The sequence below is a fragment of the Phyllostomus discolor genome, chromosome 2 (assembly GCF_004126475.2).
Source record: "Phyllostomus discolor isolate MPI-MPIP mPhyDis1 chromosome 2, mPhyDis1.pri.v3, whole genome shotgun sequence".
NCBI lineage: Eukaryota > Metazoa > Chordata > Mammalia > Chiroptera > Phyllostomidae > Phyllostomus > Phyllostomus discolor.
In genome coordinates this window covers 8,500,343-8,515,158 of record NC_040904.2, presented here as the reverse complement: position 1 = coordinate 8,515,158, position 14,816 = coordinate 8,500,343, and the positions used below count along the sequence as shown (strand labels likewise).

The window sequence follows — 14,816 nt, the reverse complement described above, 5'->3', positions numbered from 1 at the left end:
CCCACAAGCCCCAGCCACAGGCCACCACAATCTGCTTTTGGTCTTGAGAGATTTGCCAATTCTAGATGTTTCGTATAACACAGGATCTTTTGTGTCTGGCGTCTTTCACTTAGCGCAACATTTTCGAGGTTCACTGATGCTGTGACAGGTTATCAGTGCCTCGTTCCTTTTTATGGCCACATAATATTCCATCGTAATGGGTGCACCAATTTTACAGTTTTAAAATTGACATTTAGTTCTATGGTCCATTTTGAGTAAATTTTTCTATAAGATGTAAGAGTAGGTCAAGGATCTTTTTTCTGCATATAGATGTCCAATTGTTCTGATACCATTTGCTGGAAAGTCTGCCTTTTCCCTTCTGAATTGTTTTTATACCTTTGCTAAAGATCCGCTGAATCATATTTGTGTAGATTTATTTCTAGACTACCTGTGGCATTAATCTATGTGTCTATTCCCTCACAAATGTCACAATATCTTAATGACTATAAAGTGATAGTAAATCTTATGATCAAATAGACTGACTCCTCCTTTATTCTTTTTCACAATTGTTTCAGTTGATCTAGTTCTTTTGACTTCCATATAAAATTTAGAATGAACTTGTCTATACAAAAATATCCTGCTAAAACTTAATTGGAATTGCATTAAGTCTATAGATTGATTTTAGGAAAACTGACATCTTTATTAAGTTGAGCCTTCCGATCCACGGACACGGTATGTCCTGCCATTTATCAGGTTGTCTCTGATTGCCTGCATCAGCATTGTATACACATAGATTCATACCTAACGTTTTTTGGAGCCTTTGTAAATGTACTGTCTTTTTAATTTCTGTTTCCAGTCATACGTTGCTGGTATAGAACTAGAATCGGTTTCTGTGTGTTGCATGTAGCCTGTGACCTCATTAAACTCCGTATGTACTTGGAGTTTGCTGGTAGGTGCTCGGGTTTCTGTGCAGACAGCCGTGTTGTCTGTGCCCTGAGCCTGTTCTGCTCCCTCCTTTCCAGCCCCCTCCCTGTCTCACTGCACTGGCTCAGACGCCCACGGCAGCGCTGAGTGGGAGGGTCCAGGGGGCGGCTCTGCCTCGGCCCCAGTCCTGGGGGAAGCGGTCTGTCCCTCACCATCAGGTCTGATGTGAGCTGCGGGCCTTCACAGTTCCCCTTCATCAGTGTCCAAGTCCTCTTTTGCTGAGTTTTTACTGATAATCAGCTGCTGATTTTCCACATCACTTGATACGACTGCACCAGGGGTCTCCCTGCTTAACGTCTGAACAGCAAACTAGCCAGTCTCAGGACAGACTCCACTCGGACACTATTTATCATTCTAATATACATTCTATTACTTTTTGCTGCTGGATTCAATTTGTTAATATTTCATTGATGATTTTTATGTCCAAATTCATGAGGGATACTTGTCTGTGTATTTTTCCCTATTGCTTTGGCACCAGCGTGATTGATGCTCAATTTGTGAAGCGAACTGGGAAGCATTCCGTCCTTCACCTCGTATTTTCTGGACGAGATGGTGCAGCCTCGCTGCTTTTTTTCTTTCTAATTTTGGTAGAATTCTCCAGTAAAATCATCTGGCCTGAAAATTATTTTTTGCAAGGTAAACTAAAATGCAGAATAACATCCGAATCTGCAAATATCTCCACGCCAGTGGTTACCACATCCTACCTCACTGTGCCTGGCCCACAGCTCCGACGTCCCCTTTGACACAGCCGTCTCCTCTCCTCACCCCCGACAGCCCACGCACTTCCCGACTCCCCGCTACCTGTAAATGGCCTGCTTGTCCGCGTCCATCGGAGTCTGGGACCCCACGGGGGGAGGGCTCACTCCTTCCACATCCGGTTCGGAGCAGTTGGGGTCTTGCTCCGTTTTCAACTCTGTTACTACTTGCATCTGTGCAAGGAGGACAATTTTTGTTACTAAACTGTGAAAGAAGGATAGTTTCTGTTACTAAACAGGAGACAAACCACTACTGAACGTTCTATTCTCGAGCGGGAGTGCAGCGGGCAAGGGGGAACGGTCAACTGCCAGCTATGTGACTGGCAGCAATACAAACAAATGCTACCCACAAACTCCTCGTTAATTTAATGTTTATAAAGTGGTTAAAGATCAAATTTCTAAGTCATTTAAACACAAAGAGAATCGACATCTGTGAAATGCTCATGATCTTCAAAGTCATAGCCAGCACGCATCGCTGACGGGACCCGCACGCAGTCATAGCCAGCACGCATCGCCTCACGCAGTCTGGCTCCTCCCGCCCGCAGTGCGGCCTGGCGCCGAGACCGCCACGGGAGAGGACAGTGAACGCACCGTCCGAGCTTGACCTCTTCGTATCCGGTCGCAGAAACGACTGACACCCAGCACGCCACGTCTTCCGTGACAGGGCTGAGCTTCTCCCCCATCGGCCCTCAGACTCCAGTAATACATAAACGATCATTTTTTTAAAAGTCACTGTATCTAGAAAATAAAGACCAGCTTGCTGCGTTTAAAACAACAGTATTAAGTATACTGTTATACTTAATACAGGAAGTCCTCAAAACATTATCATTTAAATGGCTTTAAACTAGCTGTGTTGTTGGTGAGTTAGGTAAAAAGTACTTAAATCCTTAAACGTGAGGAACTGTTTACAAAAGAATTGCCGCAGTACACGAGTAACCACCCGCCAGCAGGTCACCTCCCACTCCTGCCCAATCCCAGCGGCCAGGCCTCGAGGAAGCAGCCTGCTGGGTGAGCCGGGCCGGGGACTCATCCCCAGGAAATGGGAGAGCCCAGTCACGAACCCCTCCTTGACACCCCAGGGCCGCAGCCGAGGGATCCGCAGCCCCAGGCTCTCCCCCAGTCTGATGACGAGGACACATCTGCTCTGCACCCTTTAAATGGCAGTGTACTTGGGAAATGGTTTCTCTCTCTCTCTCTTAAAAAAAGCAAAACAAAGCACTAAAGGAACTCAAGCCCACTCAAAGTCTTTCTGCAGGGAAAGCTGACATTATTATAAAAAAGCCTTACGGTGTGTATTTCAAGGTTTCTTTTTTCATGATTGTGAAAAAAGGGGCATCTAAATGGTCAACTTCAGAAAAGTGGCTACCTAAATCCGGTATAGCTATGTGTACTATACTACACAAAGAGCAGGTGGGAAACCGGCCCACCGCTCCTGCTGTGCCCAGCACTGCGCCGGATGCTCGGCTGCATCGGGGCACAGGCAGGGGGGAAGGCAGACAGGAGACAGGGAGGCAGACAAGCACAGAAGGCCATCACGTGGCAGAATGTCAGGAGGTGGTCACGGCTAGGAAGGAAGAAAGGATCAGAGGAGGGAGCTGCAGCGGGGACCAGGGTGGGCAGGGGAGTGGTGGCAGGAAGGCAAAGACTTAGGCACAGAGCGGCAGGGCAGGAAGGAGCCGGCCAAGCTGCCACCACAGGAAGAGGAGCGGAGGGAAGGTCCAGGGCCGCAGGGCAGAGGGTGCCCAGGAGTGGGACGGGCAGCTGGGTGAGCTGGAATGGGGTGAGTGCAGTGCACGAGAGGGGCTGTGGGGGGACCTGGAATCTGAGGGGCCAGGCAATATGGGTGGGCGGGCTCTCAGGGGAGGCCTTGGCAAGGGGAAGGGAGGAGTCATCATCGCATCTGTGTGGGAGAAGCAGAGTTACTTGGAAAAACCAAAGGACTTGCAGGTGAAAGAGCAGGCTGGAACAGAGTTCTCTATCTCAATTCCTATAGAAGCAAAAAAGACACAATTTTTTTCAAAATCTACAAAAACAAAATCTCTGCAAGAACACGCAAACTTGAAACAGCCTACAACTGGCTACCCAGGAAAGACACCAGAGCCTCCAAGCGTCGGGGGCACAGCCTGGGGTCCTGACCATCCATCTGGAACCCACCGAGAGCCTCACCAGTGGGGCTGTGACCTCCTGTGGGGGAGCCGGCCCCACCACTGTCCACGCTCACCGCAATCCTCACGGAGGGCGAGGGGAGAGCTGCTGGCTCGGCCGTTCCGTTCCTGCCTTCTGACCGTGGGGATGGCAGGGAGCAAAGGCAGGGCTGAATGTCTTCAATGGAAACCAGCTCCCGGACTCCGAGAAAGAGGGGGCGTGTCCCCACGGGGAGCACCCAGGACGTCCCCATGACCACAGGAGTCCCAAGGGAGGCTGCACAGGCCTCAGTGAGCCCCTCCTCCCCAATTCCTTCAGGCCACAGAACACAAAACGCCTGGGTGGCTTCAAGGACAACGTGCTCTTACAGTGGGAGCGCTATGGAGAAAGCCGCCCGTGCCCTGGCTGGGTAGCTCAGTCGGTTAGAGTGCCATCCCGATGCGTCAGGGTTGTGGGCTCCATCCCTGCTCAGGGCACATACAACACTCAACCCAGGAATGTGCAAGTAAGTGAAACAAATCGATGTCTCTCTCTCTCCACTCACACATCAGGACAGGCCCCCTGCCGCTCACACCGGGGAATGTGAAACCGGGCAATTCCCACTCCGATTAGCAGCCGTCAGCATGGGAACCTGTGGTTAACAACCCAGCTTTTCTCTCTTTACTTTTTAAAAAGATTTTATGTATTTGTAGAGAGAGAGGAATGGTAGGAGAAAGAGAGGGCGGAAAACATTGATGTGATAAAGAAACATCAACTGGTTGCCTTCCGCAAGCGCCCCGACCAGAGATGGATCACAGAGTCCAAAACCCAAGCATGTGCCCCGACTGGGAACAGGACCTGCGGCCTTCCACTTCGTGAGACGACACCCAACCCGCCGAGCCACACCGGTCAGGGAACACCCAGCTTTTCTTTAAAAGCAACAATACTTGCTAACACCGATACTAAAATGGAAAATTCCCACAACAGTATGATTTAAGGGAGTCAAAATTACTAGCAGCCTTGGTATCACTTAGGAAACAATTTGAACAACATAAGGTAAATGCACAATACACTAAAGCTGAACCTGCAACCTCAGGGAAATTAAACTATTAATAAGCAAAGCACCGCTGTGTTTCAGTACCAGGTCAACCGACTGTAATTAAAACACAGATAACTCGAGCTCTCACTTGTTGCCCATCTTGATAGCTGTCTATGCTTAATGTCTGTGTAGCCATCATGGTTAATGAGTTTATTATAAAACATCAAATCATCTTGAGTCACAAGCAAACGGTGTCTGGAAAACAAAAGCAGAAAAGCATTAGTTAGTAACTTCAGTGCATCTTTTGTCCCCTACTCCACAGCCTCCACATAATTTTTTAATTTACTTATTTTTAGAGAGAGGGGAAGGGAGGGAGAGAAACATTGATGTGCAAGAGATGCATCGATCAGTTGCCTCTTGCATGCCCCCAACTGGGGAACCGACCACAACCCAGGCCTGTGCCCTGACTGGGAATTGAACCAGTGACTTTTGGTTCACAGGCTGGCAGTCAATCCACTGAGCCACACCAGCCAGGACTAATTTTTTAAAGATCTATTTTTACATGGAGAAAAAACGATCTTTAACTCAGTGCTATAAGCCAAATCCCACTCGGCATCACCCACATACGTGGCAATCACATGCTTGCTGCTCTTGCACGGGGCCTGACTTGCGATCACATTTTTCAGTCACTTGGATTTATTCCTTCACTCGCCCAGATGTCTAGTGAGTGTCCACACGTGCAGGACACGGCGCTAGGGAGGCCCTGCTGCCCTGAGCAGACAAGGCCAGGGCTGCGGGACCGTAAACACGAGGAAGGTCAGGTGGCACACATGGCGTCGTGACAGAGGTGAGTGAGGGGCTGCCCTGGTGCGTGACAGGGCGGCTCTCCGAGAAGGCACGGGCACTGAGACTGCAGGCACCTGACTCGGGGACTGCTGGGACGCGGGGGGGGCGGCTGGCACGCAGACAGGAATGACAGAGGTGTGCTCAGGGAGGCTGAGCCACATCTGCATGTGACACAGGGAAGGGAACCATGGCTTGTGTCCCTGTCAAAACACACGGGTAAATGCCAGGAGGTGCTGAGAGGAAGAAACCAGGTGGGGACAGAAAATGACTCGGGGCTGGGCCACTGATGGTGAGTGCCTGGGGGAAGCATGGGACAGGGAAGGAGGCAGCTGCCTGTGACCTGGAGGCAGAGGGACCAGCAGCGCCCACAGGAACAGCTGATGCAGCTGAGCAGAGTGGCGAAGGAGGAAGGGCAGGGAAGGGAGCAGGAGACACGGGGCCAGTTCACGCAGACTCACGGGGGCCACAGTGAAGACCGCAGGCGTTCCCGGAAGGTCTGAGCAGAAGGGTGACTTGACACACCTTAGGGGGGTCCCTCTGACTGTCAAGGACGGGCCGTGTGACCGGGGAGCACACAGAGGATGGGGGGTGTGGACAAGCGGGGGCGCGAACACAGGGCTTGCAGGTGGCCTGGGGATGGGTCCAGCGTTCCCACCTGAGCAACTGGCAGAGGCGAGCCACATGTCCCGGTGCAGAGCAGAGGGTGAGGAGCAGGTCCTGTGGCCTGGAAGAGAAGGCAGGAGTCAGGACATTCTAGGTGTGAGATGCTTCCCAGAATCCAAGAGGAAATTCCGAACAAATGAGTCTGGGCCAGAAACATAAAGTCAGTAATCACCAGGGTGTGGTCGGTATGTGCGGCGGGGGCTGAACTCTATCTTGTAAGATGTGCCCAAGTTCTGACCCCCGGTGCCTGTGAAAGGGACATGATCTGGAAGAGGATCTTCACAGATGTAAGTATTAAGGATCTTGAGGTGAGACCATCTTGGATTGAGGGGAGGGCCCAGGTCATGGGCCTCACGTGTCTTTAAGAGGGGGGAAGATCTGAGACACACCGAGGGGATGGCTGCGTGAATCGGAAGCAGAGACTGGAACGATGCTACTATGAGCTACTATGAGCCGAGAGCGCCTGGCCACCAGGTGGCAGAAGGCCTGAACCTTCAGAGGGAGCATGACCCCAATGACCTCTTGATTGTGGGTTCTGGCTACCAGGACCCTGAGAAAACCCATTCCTGCTATTTCCATTCACCCAGTTAGTGGGACTTGGTTAGGCAACCCCAGGACCCTGAGGCAGTAAATAAAGCCACCAAACTGCACGAGACCCCCAGGAGGAAAGAGAAGGGGGACCATGTAAGAAGGCTGGGAGTGGGGGGTCCAGCACAGAATGAGGGGCAGCAGCCAGCAGGACAAGAGTAGAATCAAGTGATGCCACTCGTGCCGGTGGAGGAGGCCCGAGGAAGGGGGTCGGCCACGGTACTGCAGCTGAGGGCGAAGGGAAAGAGCGGCTGAGCACGGCCCCATGTGGAGGGGGAGGAGAGAACCTGGTGCAAGATGCAGGCATGAGCCAGGACCACCTCCGTCTCCGCGCCCTTCCATGCCATGGCCTTGACCCACCCCACCGTCCTTAGCGAGCACAGCAAAGCCCTCCAGTTAATGACCATCCATGATCTCTAAATGTAACCATAAATCCTTCTCTTGGTGATGCCAGGATGGCAACTGAGATGTGTATCAAAGTGGTGACAGTACTGACCACCAGGAGGGATGGGCCTGGTGCTGCCACGTCCTTTGTCCCTTTGTCCTGTCAACAACTGTGAGCACCTGAGTTACAGTACAAAACAGTGCAGTAGCAAGAGTGCTGGGGTGTGGGGGCGGAGAGTTTGCACCAAATGCTGGGTCCCCTGCCTTGCTCCAGCCCCACCCGGTCTTCCTGTAAGTAAATTCCCCCATAATAAATCCCATTCCAGCCCGTGGAGTTGGCCGCTCCGTCTCAGTCTGAAGACACCTTCTCGTTGAAGTGGCCGTTACACCTCTGCCCCATGTGGGACAGCAGGACTTGGAAACCCCACTGCCAGGGAGCAGCCCACGTGTAGTCATCAGGACATTGCCCCCTCTGCCCTCTGAGACTCCCGATGTTGAGAGACACCCCCCCCACACACACACAGCTGCAAACCTGAAACTGAGCCTCTGCCTTCACCAAACCCTGGCCCTCCTCCCAGTGCCCTGATCCGCCCTGTGTCCCTGGGCAGTGACCCCAGCGTGTCCTGATCTGCCCCGCACCCTGGTCCACACCTTGATCAGGGCAGGAGCTCTTGTGGCTTCTATTCTTTCTTACCCTCCTTCCCCCCATTCTCCTTTCCAAAGTGCAGATCTGGTCCAAACCGCCCTTGCAGATCAAGTCCCAGGCCGACCTTTGCCCGCCGCTGCCCTTCCACAGCATGCCCCCAGCCCTGGCCAGCCCCACCCCCACTCTAAGTGTGGGCTCAGCTAAAGGGATGGCCGTCTGTAGCTTCTGCCGCAGGTCGACCTCTTGCCCAGCCTGGCAGTTCTGCGCACGCCGGCCGTGCTCGGAGAAGGCCAGCTGGTGCACACACAGCGTCATCCGCACCACCTTCCCCAGGTCCTCCCCGTGGCTCGCCCCCACCCACCGGCTGGAAACAAGAGTTGTCAGGATGAATTCATGGTTTTTAATACACACAACTATAGAGAAATAAGTGTAGATTCATGTATCTCACATATATACATGCAAACATACATACATGTACATATATACACACACGCATGCAAACACACACTTTCCCTGCTGTGTCCACTGAGAGGGCCTAGAAGCCGTGACACCCAGCCGCAGTGAGCACTCAGCACCTATTTATTGGCTGACAAATATCATTCTCAATGAAGAGAATCAGGACTCCTCAGGGAAACGGCTGATTTGATTCTAGGTCTGGGCCAGGTCAAGTACAAGATGTGCCTGAAACTGGTGCTCAGGAAATTATGGGGATCATCAGAAGGGTGGACGAGCCAGCTTGCAGGCGCTCTCGCCGGCTGAGTCTGGGACAGTCTGAGCAACAAGGTATGATGGGAACTGGGAGTGCAGTGAAAACCCACAAGCCCATGCTGACGGCGATACACGAATGAATGAACACATGGGGTGGGAAGGGGGCTCTAAATTACAGCAGAGTTCCGACAGTGTGTAGAGGATGGACTTCGATCATCACCGTTTGGCGACCAGCACAGTAATCACTGCTTCCAACAGGAAGTATCTCGGGTGGCCACACCAGCCCGTGAAAGTGTGGGGCGAAAACAGAAACCCACGTGGTCCCAGAAGACCTGCCACAAGATACTGACCGTCAATTACAAGGGAAAACAGTGACTTCGCAGTGGAGACCTGGCAGAAAACACGTCAACCAAAAGGTGAAAAGTCACATCGACAGCAATGAGACACGTGAACATGATGGGCCTCCCAAAAGGCACACAGAACAGAACTGCCCTGGCTGGTGTGGCTCAGTGCATTGAGCACGGGCTGCAAACCAAAGGGTCACTGGTTTGATTCCCAGTCAGGGCACATGCCTGGGTTGCAGGCCAGGTCCCCAGTAGGCGGTGCATGAGAGGCAACCACACACTGATGTTTCTCTCCCTCTTTCTCCTTCCCTTCCCCTCTCTCTAAAAATAAATAAATACAATCTTAAAAAAAAAAAAAAAAAAAAAAAAAAACAGAACTTCTGGGCAGACCTGCCCAGTCCTGAGGAGGTACCCACAAATGGAAACAGAAAGGTGAGGGAACTGTTCTGAGCTAAAAGAGACAGAAAAAACAGCCACCACATGCAGCATGTGATCCTGGTTTAAAAAGCAGCCGTGAAAGAAAGCTTAGGAAACTCCGGGGAGATGGCATACACAGTTGGCGTGCGCCAGCACGAGAGGCTGAGCGTGGCGGTGGTGGGATGATGCTGTGCGCTCACGGGAACATCTTTGCTTTGAGGAGCAAGGCTGAGACATCTAGGGGCGTGGTCACGGTACCCACCGTTTACTTTAAATGGTCCGCAAGGGCACACACACAAATTGTGGCCCAAGTCAGCACCTGCTGAGTGGAAGTGGGGGGATCACTGTTCCACTCTTTTAACTTTGTGTTTCAAAATCTTGAAATCAGAGTTTTATTTCAAAAACGTGTAGATTAGCAGTCTTTCTATCAAAACTGGTTAAAACTTCAATATCTGCTATAAATTGGTACAATTGTTCTAAAGGAAAAATTTGAAATGTGTCACAGCTTTGAAAATGTGTGCTTCCTCTACAATGGAACACCATGTGAGGATTTTTTTTAAAGGCAATTTTATATGACTAATATATGTATATTGTTTGGTAAACATAGGGGGCAGAGTGCCAGGGTGACCAATATTCCTACAGGGACCCCAAAGAAGCAGACAGGAGTGACCAGCAGATGGCGCCATCTGCTCAGGACAGGCAGCCCACGCCACCAACTCAGAAGAGCCATTTGCAAATTCATCACTCGGAATTTGTAGAGTTTCCCAAATCCCCCTCGAGCAAAATGACAGGCCACATTCTGGTGGTAAGACACCTGGCACCTGCGGGCAGGCAGGCAAACAGGTCTCGGCAGAATTCACAGCACGCATCCCAGCAGACTGCTCGGGCTTAGGAGGCGGCGCTGTGCTCTGGCCCCGGCCTCTGTCAGTCCGCTCGGCCACGAGTCCCCAGACTGTGGGCCCAGGACAGAATCTGAGTGACTAAATGACACCTGTCAGCAACGGGGAAACAACCAAAGGCCTCTGACCCGAGGATGACTGACGACCAACCGGCTCGCCGTCCTTTGTCACAATCTGTTTTATGGGGCAACATGTGAACACCAAAGGCTAACTTAAGACTTAGAAACAACCCATTAATCTTTATTCCTTACCCCCCATTACATATAAAAATAAGTACCTATTATGTTGAAGCTCAAACAAGTGTCTTAATTTCTTACCACCACCTGGGGCTCTAAAATCCAAGTCCAAGAATTGCCAACCTAATGTACTTATAATAAATAGCACAGTGTTCCAGGATCAGTTTATCTCCATTTTATTTCTACAAGTTTCACTCAACTAAAAAAGGATATATAACTTGTTGAAATTGTCACTTTGGTACCCTTTCAAGAGTTCTGGCCAGACTGATACAAAGCACAACTTTCCAGTCTTCACGCACAGAAATATGAAAACTCACTAGTAATTAAAGAAATGCTAATTTTAAAAAAGATTTTACTTTTTGAAAAAGATTTTATTTATTTATTTATTATTTAGAGAGAGGGGAAGGGAGGGAGAAAGAGAGGGAGAGAAACATCAGTGTGTGGTTGCCTCCCTCGCATCCCCTGCTGGGGACCTGGCCTGCAACCCAGGCATGTGCCCTGACTGGGAATCAAATCAGCAACCCTTTGGCTTGCAGTCCAGCACTCAATCCACCGAGCCAAACCAGCCAGGGGTTATTTACTTTCTAGAGAGGGGGAAGAGGGAGAAAAAGGGAGAGAAACAGCAATGTGTTTAAGACACATTGATCGGGTGCCTCTTGCATGCCCCCAATGGGGGACCTGGCCTGCAACGCAGCATGTGGCCTGACCAGGAATCGAACCGGTGACCATTTGGTTCATAGGTCAGCACTCAACCCACTGAGCCACACCAGCCAGGGCTAATTTTAAAATAATATACTTTTCATCCAGCAATTACTAAATTTAAAACCACCACATTGCCAACAAAGATGAAGTAAAACTTGGAACTCGGAAGGAGCCCTAGGACTCACAGACTGCCTGACTGGTTTGGAAAGCAGTGAGACCACAGGCAGTCAGTCAGTCGTGACAAAATATCACAGCCTTCTCAAGTCAACCAGAGATGTAGCGCTCATGTTGCGACCTTAAAGGCAGACAGAAAATATGAAACATGGGCCAAATCTGAGAGGCTGACATTTTAAATATTTTTCAACTTTCTAGTCCAAGCTGACTGGAAGAATAAGAGAAGTTTATCACAAATGGATCAGATATAAACAGATCGGCTGAATTCCATCTGGTGGTGAAGTCTTTCCTGCTCACACCGTATGGATGAATCTGGGAAGGCTGCAGCTGGCTAAGCCCACAGAGGCTGGAAAAGAGGGTGCAGTGTGCGGGTCAGAGGGAAGGGGAAGGCCCTGAAGTTGGCAGGGCCTCATTTGTCCTCCTGGGCACAACTTTCTGGACAACGTGGGTCCCTCTATATTTGTCCGAGATGACTTAGAGCCTTAATGGTATCGTTAAGCCCTGTGGAAAATTTAGATTTTAATAATTTGGTATTTGGCTTCAGAGTAATTACTTGACATTCAAAGTGATTGCCATAGTTAAGAAAATTTAGTGAATTAATCTTAAAGTTTAGCCTTGATTTTAATTTAAAACATATACTTGCATTATTGATTTTAGCCATGAGCCATGATCTCTTTTTTAGTGAAAAGGTACAAGAGTGAAATTAACAAAAATTACAAAGTTTTCTTCATTTATGCAAGTTTATCAACTGTCAGGCAGAATTCGAGTCCCGGGATTACAGCAGTGAGCAGACCCAGTCCCTGACCACAGGGCTTACCTCCTGGGGGACAGGACTGGAGAGTTTGAGAATGAGAGATTCACTGTATGTGTAATTTTAAGTTATGAGACCTACCTGAGGTTTTACTTATTTAGGCAGATATATAAAGTGATTAAATGAAAATTAAATCCACTAACCCTGTCTGGTATGGCTCAGTGGATTGAGTGCCAGCCTGTGAACCAAAGGGTCACTGGTTCGATTCCCAGTCAGGGCACATGACTGGGTTGTGGGCCAGGTCCCCAGTAGGAGGCACACAAGAAGCAACCACACGTTGATGTTTCTCTCCCTCTCTTTCTCCCTCCCTTCCCCTCTCTAAAAGTAAATAAATAAAATCTTTTTTTTTTTTAAGAAAAGAAAATTAAATTCACTCAACTTAAAACTATAGCTCCAAATGTGTAAGTTGTGAATGGGACTAATCATTAAAAATGGCATATTTCATCTGATCACCTTGAGTTGATCAAAGGCTGACTTAAAGGTGGAGTTTAGTTAAAATACACTAAATTTATGAACAGAATTTTTAAAATCTGTAAATTCTACACAAAAGTATAGAAAACTGGCCTGTAACTTTGTAGATTTTTATTTTTAAAATAACCTCAAATAATCTTTTCTGTGCTCAAACGTCCCATTTGAAAGGACATTAAACGTGGCAAGAAAAGCTAGATGCTAACGACAAGACTTTTATTCACACTAACAAAAAACGGGACCAGAACCCGCACGTCATGCACAGAGGACAGTGGAGTCGGCCATAGCCGCTGTCATCACGGTGAGCAGGCCCAGGAGCAGCAGAGAGAGGCTCACAGGAGCTGCCAGGCGAAAGGCAGGCCCCACAGCCCACGGGCACGTTGCTGCTCCCTTCGTTCGGTCCACACAGATCTCCTGAGGGTCTTCTCCGTGCGGGGCTGGAGCAGCAAACACCGCAGGAAGCAACCTCACACGGACGGATGGTGAACTAGTCCCGAAGGGTTCGTGTGCACAGGAGACACCCCTGCAGAGGCAGGTCTGCCGGCTCCAGGGCCCGGGTCCCCTCCCACACCTGCGTTCCCTGCGGAGGCCTCCTGCACTCGTGGTTAGACTAGTTCCTAAATACGTTCTGGCTTTTCTCGCTCCTGTCAACCCTATCTCACTGTCACGATGCTGCTTGGTAGACTGCTGAGCACCCAGTGCCCCGGTCTGTGGGGACTAACTCTACCTGTCAGCTTCACTGGGGCCTTCGGTCCTCACGGGTCATGGACAGTTCACTAGTTTCTCTTGGTACGTCATTATCTGTACGTCTTGTAGCTGGGATCCCAACGAAAATTTTTCTTTTGTTTTTAGAAACTCAAAAAAATATTATAAAATGTATATGGAGGAATCAAGGTCCATGAATAGCTAATTTACCCTTAAAAGGCTTAAGAAGTAGCCCTGACTGCTGCAGCCCAGTGGGCTGGACGTTGTCCCAGGGACTGAAAGGTCGCTGGATCGATTCCCAGTCAGGGCCCAGGCCTGCGCTATAGGCCAGGTTCCTTGTTGGGGGGGTGTGAGGGGCAACCAAGTGATGTTTCACTCTTTTTCTTCTCCCCTTCTCCTCTAAAAATAGATAAAATCTTTAAAAAAGATTTAAGAAATAGAACATTTCAAAATATCCTGAATCTACTATGTCTGTCAAGACCTACGTGAGGCATTTTCAAACCTGAGCTGACCTGACCGCCTCATTGGGAGCCTGGACAACGCAGTGGGAGAGACGGCAGGGTGCGACTCCTGGGCCGTGTCGTCAGCAGGAAGCAGAAGTGCTCGCCAGCGGTGAGGTTCCCCCTCCCATGCTGTGGGAAAGTCCCCCGTCCCATGCTGTCAGAAAGCACCACGCCCCCCCCCCCCCCCCCCCCCCCCAGTGCTGAGAGGAAGCCCAGGTCTCATGGAGGGCCCACACAGAGATGCTCTGGGCAAGAGCCCCAGCTGACAGCCAGCATCGACTTCCCAATTTGAGAAAATTCCCCCCGAAGACTAGCTCTCAGCCATCAAGCCACCCCCAGCCTCTGCATCTTTCTGGCTGGGGACCCAAACACTGTGACGCAGACACAGGCATTTCCACCGCGCCCTCCCCAAGTTCCTGGCCCACAGATTGGGGAGCATCATTAAGTGGTTGTTTCATGCCATTAACAGAGTAATTGGGTTCCCACTGGCAGTAACCAGAACACTCAAGCAGATGCTTTGTAGCACGGTCCTCAGATTACTGATGCGAAACAGAGGCACAAAGCAGCGAAGGGACCTTTGTGAGGTCAGACCCTGGCTCTGAAGCCCTGCCGTTTCTGTCTCACACACTTTGAGAATACAGTAATGCTGTTTCTAAGATAACTGTGGAACTCCTAAAAAAATCAGGACAGTATTTGACAATCTGTTCACTTTGATTCCTACAAACGTTAATTTTATCAATTCAATCTACAAATTATGGTGTCATTCAAAATGGGAAACACTATTTAAAAGAATGAAGGCAATGCATCAGGTAAACACCACGAATGACTTTCAATCGTGGCA

At 49.9% G+C, this 14,816-nt stretch overlaps 1 protein-coding gene across 5 annotated transcripts in view; it reads right to left on the bottom strand.

Moving 5' to 3' along the window:
* The window catches only part of PKNOX1 (PBX/knotted 1 homeobox 1), a 53,693-nt gene that overhangs the window by 27,161 nt on the left and 11,716 nt on the right, over positions 1 to 14,816 (bottom strand). For 2 of the 5 annotated variants that reach the window (XM_028505061.2, XM_036017478.1), the window contains exons 2-4: positions 6,383 to 6,451; positions 5,030 to 5,136; positions 1,765 to 1,892 (exon numbers count right to left, since the gene is read on the bottom strand). In XM_028505061.2, coding sequence (XP_028360862.1) covers positions 1,765 to 1,892; positions 5,030 to 5,080 — 179 coding nt within the window. In that variant the 5' untranslated portion in view covers positions 5,081 to 5,136; positions 6,383 to 6,451. Of the gene's footprint in view, positions 1 to 1,764; positions 1,893 to 5,029; positions 5,137 to 6,382; positions 6,452 to 8,013; positions 8,137 to 14,816 lie in introns of those variants that run through there. The other 3 variants (XM_036017474.1, XM_036017476.1, XM_036017477.1) reach the window with 2 other exon arrangements.